Here is a 10,700-nt window from a genome sequence, read left to right on the forward strand (position 1 = left end):
TCCCCCCCTCTTCCCTTCTCTCATTGCGTTTTTGTTTTTGTGGTATTTTTTGTTGTTGTTGTTGTTATAACCACTAAAGAATATTCTTATTGCAGTAATATGTTCAAATCCTGCAGGGAAGCTGCCATGCTAAAATTAATCTTGTGATAGTGTTTCAGTCCTGTTACCAGAAGGGGGTGCCATAATATAATGTTTAATTTCATATTTTTTAAAAAGAATTTTTATTGATTTAGAGAGAGAAGAAGGGAGAGAGAGAGAAACACCAGTATAATAACGAAACACTGATGGGCTGCCTCTTGCATGCTCCCTACCAGGGATTGAGCCCACAACCCAGGCATGTGCCCTGATCGGGAATCAAACCGGCAAACTTTTGGTGCAGGGGATGTTGCTCAACCAACTGAACCATACCAGCCAGGGCTCATGATTTTTTATTAGAGCAAGCAGTGAGCACTTACCAAGATTTTAGTAAAAATATTACCTAACTTAATGTATTGTAAATTTAGGGTATTTGCATAGCCTTTTTTCCCTTTCAATTACAGGGGTAAACTATCTTAGGAGAATTTATTAGACAAAGTGTGAGAACAGTTTAGAGGATGTTTGCTATGGTGGGGCTGGGAGGCAAAATTTCAGACTTTTCTAGATTTCTCTTCCTTAACATACTACTACTATGAGGGTTGACAGTCCAAGGTATGAAGTAGTATATTAATTTCCTGCCCTAATGAATCTTGAGATAGTCTGCCCAGTTTCATTAACCAGCAGTGGACAGTGTGTTAGGTTTCTGATAAAGTATTGATACAATTTTTTTTTTTATAATGGCTGAATTACTATTTAGATAGTACAAGCTAGAGAGCTATAATAATCAAGGTTGGAATAATCAAGGTTGTTTATGATTTTACCATTTTCTGTCCCTGTTTTGAGTATATAGGACTTAGATCAGGCTGCAAAGTTTCTCAGTCTGCCCTTTATATTTCTATCAGGTTTCATATTTTTGGTTGATAAGCTTTAAATGTCAGTGTATTGCTTTCAGCTCATAATGGTTAAACATAAGAGAATTGCTCCTTTCTTGCTATTTAAAAGCACTTCCAAATAAAATGCATGTATCTTTAGTTTTCTTATTTCTAAGCTCTTCAATGTTAGTTCATAGATAGAATGAAGAAAGCTAAATTTCTGTTGTTAATATAGCATACAGTTCACCCTTGAACAACACGGGTTTGAACTGTGTGGGTCCATTTAAATGCAGATTTTTTCCCCAATAAATACATACAGCAATATAAATGTATTTTCTCTTCCTTATGATTTTCTTAACATTTTTTCTCTATTGTTAGAATACAGTTTATTGTTAGAATATGTGTTAATTGATGGTTTATGTTATCAGTAAGGCTTCTGGTTAACAGCAGGCTATTAGTAGTTAATTTTGGGGAGAGACAGAAGTTATACACAGATTTTCATCCACAGGGGATGGTGTGGGGGTCAGTTTATATAGAATTCTTACTTGTTTAGATGACACTAAACACATTTGTACTTCTAAGCACCGTGTATTAACTCATTCAACTCATTTAATCTTCACAACAACCCTCTGCGTTATAGGTACTCTTTTTGCTCCTTTTATTATTTATGAGGAAACCAAAATACACAGAGGTTAGGTATCTGCCCAAAGACACATAGATTGCCAGTGGCAGAGCTTGCATTTGAACTCAGATATTCTGGCCCCAGAGTCAACCTTCTCAGCTCCCATACTATCTTGCTAAACATAGGCATTCCCATAAATATCTATAGAAATAAAGTAACGTTTTTTTATTCCTTAAAAGATCAGATGTTTCCAAGTATGTTATATTTGCATTATCTGGAAACTGTTGCCAGATGAACAATCTGTATAAAATCGGATTTATTGTTTTTAGATAATCTCTTGTCTTTCCTGCCTTTGTTCCCTATTTTTAGGTTAAAACTTTCCTGGAAAAATGCCATATCTTATTATTTTCTGTGTTTCTGACTAAAAAAACAAACTGAAAGAGAGCAAAGAAATTGCCATAAGTTAAACCCAGTCATAGGAACGACTTTGTCAGAATGACAGTGTCTCTACTCCTGTTCCTTATGCCCCCATTCTTTTACTAATCCTACCACCTCCCTGTTGTCCATACTCAAAAAGGTCCTCTTTGATCTCTCCCGTGCCTCATGTCTCATCAGCTGTCAAGTCTTATCTTCTTGTTTAAACTCTATGTTTTACATGCACCCCACCTTTATTTCTCTGCTCCTACTTTCAAGGCATTCTCTTTCCCCTGTGCACGTCATTAGCCCCTAACCCTAACCCGTCTTCTCTAATCATCTCACCCACTTGTGCTTCTAAAGGAGTAATGTCATTCTGATCTATCATCTCCTGCGGAAGAGTCTTCCTGTTTCTCCACTGCTTACCAAATTGAGCTAACCATGTTCAGCACCAGGACAGGCCTGCAGTCCCTCCAGCACCCTCTGTTGACAAAGCCTACCACTGCGTTTATCTTTCCCAGGAACCAGCTGTTGATGGTCATTTCTCCACCGTGTGTTTTCATTCCATTGGCTTCTGCTTCTGTCTATACTGTTCCTTTCCTTTTACTTAGGGTTTATTGTGCTCCTCCTTTCCTAGCTTCTTCAGGTAGAGTTTTTCATTTTTTTTATTTCTCTGCTGAAACCTCCTGTGTTTCATCATAAGCACATTTTCCTCTCCCTTACTGAGCAGAGTCATGGTAGTTGCGTTCAAGTCCCTGCCTGATAGATAATCTCAGCATCTGAGTCATCGCAGAGTTGGCGTCTGTTGATTATTTATTCCCTTGAGAATGAGTTATTTTTCTGGCTCTTTTTTTGTTGAGTAATTTTGGATTGCATCCTGGACACTGTGAACTGAACGTTGTCGAGGCCCTGAGGACTCTTATATTGCTTTAGAGTGCTGTTCTGAGATCTTCAGCAGGCAGTGGACTTGGTTAGATTCAGACTGCAGGCCGTCACATCCATAGTGGGTGGCCGCTCACAGTCTATCCTTCAAGCCTTAGTTACAAGCATTCGTGGTTCTGGGGTCAAAGACTTGAGAATTGAGTGCCCATAAATTTAGGGGTTCTTCTCTACCTCTCATCTTTCAGAGATACACACACACACACACACACACACACACTCACACTCTTTAGTGATTCTGGTTGCTCTGTCTACCCTGATTCCAATGGCCAGAAAGATGGCAGGGTTTTCTCTCGGGGTTTCAGCTGTCCCAAGCCACTGCCCTCCGGTGAAGCTACCAAGGAATGTAAATACTCCACGTGAGATGCCTGTTCAATTTTCAGCATCTTCCCCAAATCTGCCTGCTTTTGTTCACACTCCAGGCCCTCAGGCAGTTTGTTGTATTTTGTCCAGAGCCTGTAGCTGTTCCTTGCAGGAGGATCAGCTTGTTAAGAGTTCCTTCCTGACCGGCCAGTGTGGCTCAGTGGTTGAGCATGGACCTATGAACCAGGAGGTCACGGTTCAATTCCTGGTCAGGGCACATGCCCGATTTGCAGGTTTAGTCCCCAGTGTGGGGCATGCAGGAAGCAGCCAGTCAATGATTCTCTCTCATCAATATTTCTGTCTCTCTCTCCCTCTCCCTTTCTCTCTAAAATAAATAAAAATATGTTTATAAAAAAAAAGTTCCTTCCTCCCTAAAAGCAGAAACCTCACTAAAGCTTCCTCTTTCCTTCCTTTTTTTATTTTTGTTAATCTTCACCCAAGGATATTTTTTCTTTTGATTTTTAGAGAGGGTGGAAGGAAGGGAGGGAGTGAGGGGGAGAGAGAGAGAGAGAGAGAGAGAGAGAGAGAGAGAGAGAGAGAGAGAGAGAGAGAAGAGAGAGAGAGAAGAAAAACATTGATGTGAGAAAGACACATCAATTGGTTGCCTCCCACATGCACACTGACTGGGGTGAGGATCAAACCTGCAACCCAGGTATTTGCCCTTGACTAGGAATCAAACCCAAGACCCTTCCTTTGGTGCATGGGCTGACGCTCTAACCACGGAACCACACCAGCCAGGATTCCCTCTTTCCTTCTCTCTCCTGAGTTGATTTCCCCTTCTTCCCCCCATCCCTCCTTCCTTCTCTCCTCTCCTTGACTGTTTACCCTCCTGCTCTCCTCTCTCTGAAGCTTGCTGCTATTGAGCCCTGCTGTATTTTGAAGTGTTGTTCTCAGGGAGCATTCTTAATCCTGAGTTACCAGCAGACTCATCATTATAGCCTCCATGTCTAATAAGCCTGTGTTTAAAAACCTTGTAACTAAAGGCGTAACATTGCCTTGGCCATTATAAAAATCTACTACCACTTAACGGTGCCTACTATGCACTAGACCAGTGATGGCGAACCTATGACACGCGTGTCAGAGGTGACACACGAACTCATTTTTTTGGTTAATTTTTTTTTTGTTAAATGGCATTTAAATATATAAAATAAATATCAAAAATATAAGTCTTTGTTTTACTATGGTTGCAAATATCAAAAAATGTCTATATGTGACATGGCACCAGAGTTAAGTTAGGGTTTTTCAAAGTGCTGACACGCCGAGCTCAAAAGGTTCGCCATCACTGCACTAGACACTATGCAAAGTGCTTTATGTTGGCAATTTCATTTCATCCTCTCAACAGTCACTTGAGGTTGGTGATGGTGTCTGGTATCCCTAACTTTAAAGATGACAGAACAAGACTGGGTTAGCTAAATTGTCCCAGGTCAACAAGGTGATAGGTAGTAGAAAAAGAAATGGAAAACCATATGCCTTTTATATCTGTTTTATAAGCAACAGCAAGTATGTGCTCCAGTTTTCATGTTAGTTTCAGTTAATTTGAAGCCTCAGCACTATATAAAATAGATCACCTAACCGTGGTCGGCAAACTGCAGCTCGAGAGCCACATGCGGCTCTTTGGCCCCTTGAGTGTGGCTCTTCCACAAAATACCATGTGTGGGCGCACGTACAGTGCGATTGAAACTTCGTGGCCCATGCGCAGAAGTCGGTTTTTGGCTTGGGAGAGTCTATTTTGAAGAAGTACTGTTGATATTTGGCTCTGTTGACTAATGAGTTTGCCGACCACTGACCTAGGATGACTTTTCTGAAACCCAGGAAGTCTGAATTAGAGATCTGCTTTTGGTACATCATCCACATAGACCAGTTTCTTCAGCATTACTTATTCCAGAGAAGGATTATGTTAAGTTTTCAACTCTGTAAAATTACTCCAAAACATTGTATCCTGATGTGCTTTTTCTGCAGATAATGTAATCATAATTTTTTAATTTAGAAGTGACATTGACCTGCTAAGCACACATGGTCTTTTAATGGGTTTGTTCAGAAAAGTTGTGTGTCTCCTCTGGGATTGGCCCTGCGGTGCGTTTCAGCAGCTGACAAGGCATAGGGATTTTCTTCAACTTGTTTGATTCAGATCCTGGGAAAAAATTAAATGTCGGGGTTTAGATATTTATGTTTAGCCCTAAAGACAAAAAATGTGAATAAGCCAGTTAGTTATTGTAGTTCGACATTTCAAACTTTTTCTTTCAAAGGTCTATTCAGGTCCCTGTTTCCACTTTTCAGTGAAAGCTGTTAGATTTTTCACTTTTCCTATTAACTGTTCCCAGTCCCAGACAACTATTGGATACTAGTCAACATTCAGGTGTTAGATGATTCAATGGTAGATGAAGTATTTAGAAATATGGCAGCTCTTATTAGCTTTGCTTCTGACTTGTATAGGATCTTGGACAAATCATTTGCTTTCATGTTTCTTGAAATTCAAAATTATGGAAGTTACTTTTTTATAACAATCTTGGAATAGTATTCATTGAAATAAAGGTGCTGTTTGCAGTGAGATAGTTTTGCATTTTTATTTAGCATCGAGATGCTCTCAACTACACCTCTGGCTTATTAGACACTTCATAGAGAGTTAGAGATACAGGAGCAATGCCCGTGCATCTGTGTGCTCCAGCAATGGGTGTCGGCCTGGACTTCAGTGATTCTCAATGGTTTAGAGACATTTCCAAGGTCTGACTAATATCTACTCTGACCAGGTTGTGCCTTTAGCTATAAAAGGGAAATTGGTTAGGTTACCGTGAGTGAGCATCATTATTCAGCAGTCTAGTTTTGTGTGTGTGTGTGTGTGTGTGTGTGTGTGTGTGTGTAAGAAAAACAAACAAACAAACAAAAACAACCAAACTTTTATTTTGGAATAATTTTAGACTTGTAGAAAAATTGCAAAAATAGAGTTCCCATAAGCTACTCACCCATCTTTTTCTTACGTTAACATCTTACATAAATACAGTTCAGATCTAAAAACCAGGGTATTAACATTGGTATATTATTAAGTAAACTGTAGACTTTATTTGAATTTGACCAGCTTGTCTCCTGCTGTCTTTTTCCCTCTGCGCCAGAATCCAGCTCAGGGGCTGACAGTACACTTGGTTGTTGCATTTCTTTAGTCTCCTTTCATGTGTGACGGTTCCCCAGGCTTCCTGGTCTTTCACAATACTCTTGAAGATTATTGGTCAGATTTTTAAAGGATGTCTCTTAATTTGAGTTTCTCTAATGATATCTTGTGATTTGGCTGTGGTTAGGCATTTGGGGGCAGGAATACCACAGTAGTGGTGCCATGTCCTTCTCTGCACCACGTCAGGTAGAACATGATGTCAGTATGTCGTGTTACTGCACGGGCTGGTGTGGCTCACGGTTGAACATCCACCAAGAACCAGGAGGTCATGGTTCGATTCCTAGTCAGGGCACATGTCCAGGTTGTGGACTTGATCCCCAGTAAGGGGTGTGCGGAGGCAGCCTTATCAATGATTCTCTCTCATCATCAATGTTTCTATCTCTCTCTCCCTCTCCCTTCCTCTCTGAAATCAATTAAAAAAAATTTTTTTTAAATATGTTGTATTACTGTGTTGCTAACCTTGATTACCTGGTTAAAATGGTGTCTGTTGGGTTTCTCCACTATGAAGTTGCTATTTTTCCCTTTATAATTAATAAATATCTTGGAAGAGAGAATTTATGAATATGCATGCATTGTTTTTCCTCAAACTCTCACCACTAATTTAGCACCCATCAGTGAACTAGCCTGCAATAGTTTTTCCTGTGGTGTTTGCCCATGGTGATTTTTCTGTTACTCTCATTTTTTCTACATTTATTAACTGGAATTCCCTAAAGAAGACCTGTCCCTTCTCCCTATTTTTTAATGTATTCAATTATTTATATCAGTATGGATGCATTGGTGTTTATTTTATTCTGAGTTATAAATCTGATACGGGCCTTATTTGGTTGCGCAGTTTGTTCCAGCTCTGGCCATTGGGAATCGGCCCCCGGGTCCCTCTGACACACCCCATCCTCACTTAAGCACTTCCTCTCTGCCAGCACAGGATGCTCCAGGCTCATCTTGTATTTTCTGTCTCAGCTGTGGAACCAACCACTTCTTCAGGGAGCCCCAAATCCTTTTAGTGGTTATTAAATTGATTTTCAACAGAAGTGCTAAGGCCATTTAGAGAGGAAATAAACATCTTTTCAGCTAATGATGCTGGAACAACTAGATACATATACAAAAAAGAAAAAGAACCATGCCTTTTTCTTACCGCATACCATACACAAAAATTGACTTGAAATGTATCATAAGACCTAAATGTAAAAGTTGGCACCATGAAATTTCCAGAAAAGAGCACAGGAGGAAAATATTTGCAGCCTTGGAGTAGGCAGAGATTTCCTAGAAGGACACAGAAAGCATGACCTATAACAGAAAAAAAGGATGAACTGGAATGCATCGAAATGGAAACTTCTGTTCTTCAAAAGGCTCCATTAAGAAAATGACGGCAGTCTACATGCTGAGAAAAATTTTTGTGATGTATGTATCTAACAAAGGACTTGTGTCCACAAACATAAAGAATATTAAAGTCAATAGGAGACAGAAAACCCAATTTTAGCATATCTTTGAGCAGACATTTCACAAAAGAAGATATAAAATGGCCATTAAATACATGCAGAGACGTTCAACGTCATTAGTCTGCAGAGCAGCGCATACCACTAACACAGATAAAATGACAAAGACTGGAGGTAATGCCAAGCAGACGGACTTCTTACACATTGCTAACCGGAATGCAAAGTGGCACAACACACTGGAAAATAGTGAGGCATTTTTTTTATCAAGTGAAATACACTTTTAACCATATAACCAGTCAGGTTCATAACATAGGCTCACAAAAAAGATTTGCACTCTTAATGTCCAAAATGGCATTATTGCAATAACCAAAATTAGACACTACCCAAATGAGCATTAGCAGGTGAATGTGTAAACATATGCTGGCATGTCCATATAATGGAATATACTTGGAAATGAAAATAAATTATTAATGCAGGCGACACATGGGTGAATCTCAGAAACATTGTGCTGAGCAAAAGGACCAGATTGAAAAGTGCATATTCTTTATGATTCAATATATATGACATTCTAGGACAGGCAAAACTAATATCTAGAGCAGGGGTGGGCAAACTTTTTGACTCGAGGGCCACAATGGGTTCTTAAACTGGACTCAGAAGCAGGAGCTGCGGCCGTGTTTCCCGACGTTGCCATGTTAACACTGCTGCTGGTGAAGGAGCGGAGGGGAGAGCAAGAGAACCCTCCGCTCTTTTGGCTCCGCGGGCCGGATAGAACAGCCGAACGGGCTGGATCCGGCCCACGGGCCGTAGTTTGCCCATGGCTGATCTAGAGTGACAAAACAAATCACTGGTGTCCTGGCCAGGTGGCTCAGTTGGTGGAGTGTTGTCCCACACACCAAAAAATTGCAGGTTTGATTCCTGATCAGGGCACATACCAAGGTTGCAGGTTCATTCGCCGGTCAGGTGCGTACGGGAGGCACCTGATCGATGTATCTCTTTCTCTCCCTCTCCCTTCCTCTCTCTCAATAAAAGCATATCCTCAGGTGAGGATTAAAAATAAAGAAGTAAAATAAAATAAAAAGAAAGCAAATCAGTGGTGGAGTGTAGGGTTGAGATTTACTGATGTGATGTCTAGTACTGTTGGAGGCTCACCAAGTTTTATTGTCGCTGGAGTCTTCCTACATGTGTGGTCATCCTTTGATGTCCTTAATCTTGTCCTTCTGTTTGTTTTCAGGTGGATCTATCTTAATGACCAGAATTTATGCATCCCCGCCAGTTCCTCTTTTGTTTATGGAGCTGTACCCATAGGAGCCAGTATTTATGTTATCGGAGATCTTGACACAGGTAAGAATGTGACGGTGATATTTGTCAGGACTGTTTCCTAGTGATGCTGAGGCATGTTCTCTCATCGCTGCTTATTCTGTGGTTTAGGTACCAATTACGACTACGTGCGTGAGTTTAAAAGGAGCACAGGAACCTGGCACCACACTAAACCACTCCTTCCATCTGACCTCCGCCGCACTGGGTGTGCAGCCTTACGTATTGCAAATTGCAAGCTTTTCCGCCTGCAGCTTCAACAAGGCTTATTCCGTATCCGTGTTCATTCGCCTTGAAGAGGAAGCAGAGCCGAAGCAGAGCTCCTGACCAAGCACCATAAGGTGGCTCTATGCGAGGGGGACAGAGATGGCAGCCAAACCTTGTTCTGCGTGCCGGGCTTTGTGTGGTAACTCTGGTGGTTTTATAATGCTTAGACGCTTGAGCTTCAGCTCTTGTTTGGGAGAACATGTAACTGTTGACAAACTGCCTGGGAGGAATTAGTTCCTCCAGTTAGATGTGTCTATAGACAAATGGAGGCTAGTCAGTGTCAAAAGGAAGAGGGAAGTGAGAATTGGCATAATGGAAAATACTAAAGTTAAAATACTAAGGTGCGTTTTCCCTGAAGGGAACTCGTATCTGACTGCTGTGTACCTGGCTTTGGTAAACAAACAAACAAAAATCCATATATGCAAATCAACATACCCAAACATACCAAGACTGCTTTGTTCTGCACTTGGAAGGAAATATTATGCCTAACCCTGCCCAACAAATTAAGGATTGTGCCTAAAACGTTAGATTGTACTGTATGCCAGCTAGTCTCCATTTACTATTAGTATTCTGTGCTGAGAATATTTTTTAAACTATATTATGATGAATTGAAACTAAGATAAAATTTGTTTGGTGACATTCTATCTTAGTAATGTAAAGACTCAATAAATGAGTGAGTCAAGTTGCAGCCCTCATGTGACTTTAAAGGAAGTTGCTAAAATCTGTGTTAATTTAGATTAAGGTACGTCATGCCATACTTTCTGGGTGGTACTGGTGGAGTTGGGAAGGGTCTCAGCAGTGCCACTCGTCCTTCAGTTCATCAGAACCGTTTTATAAATCGGAGGCCATTAGAGAGTAGGAGATTTTATAAAAGAAAGGCCTGAGTCAGACAAATAATAAAGGTCTGCTGTGACTACAAAAACATACAAAAAAACTGTCCAGGCAAAATATAAAGGGATCAAAACTTTTTTTAAAAAATCTGTCTGAAAGCACACACAGTCTTGTTTACTACTGTTTAGGATTTGAAAACTTGTCTTAGAATGCGAACATGTGTTCAGAATCTAGTCTTTGTAGTAGAATTTTCTCAATGCCATTCACTAGTAAGAGATTTAGACAAATTATGATAAAGTTTGGCTGGTAGAATACACTACCTCAACCTAATTTCATTCTGTTCATAGTAGAGCAAATTCATCTTTTCCTCCTTTCCTATCTCTCACTCCCATGCCACTCTACCCACT

At 40.3% G+C, this 10,700-nt stretch overlaps 1 protein-coding gene across 2 annotated transcripts in view; it reads left to right on the forward strand.

Moving 5' to 3' along the window:
* GAN (gigaxonin) overlaps positions 1-10,379 on the forward strand; it is a 52,452-nt gene extending 42,073 nt beyond the window's left edge. For both annotated transcript variants that reach the window (XM_081107525.1, XM_081107526.1), the window contains 2 exons: positions 9,113-9,222; positions 9,310-10,379. In XM_081107525.1, coding sequence (XP_080963651.1) covers positions 9,113-9,222; positions 9,310-9,491 — 292 coding nt within the window. In that variant the 3' untranslated portion in view covers positions 9,492-10,379. The remainder of the gene's footprint in view (positions 1-9,112; positions 9,223-9,309) is intronic.
* The last annotated feature ends 321 nt before the right edge of the window (positions 10,380-10,700 follow it).

This window comes from Myotis nattereri (assembly GCF_964212035.1).
Source record: "Myotis nattereri genome assembly, chromosome: 15".
NCBI classification, from domain to species: domain Eukaryota; kingdom Metazoa; phylum Chordata; class Mammalia; order Chiroptera; family Vespertilionidae; genus Myotis; species Myotis nattereri.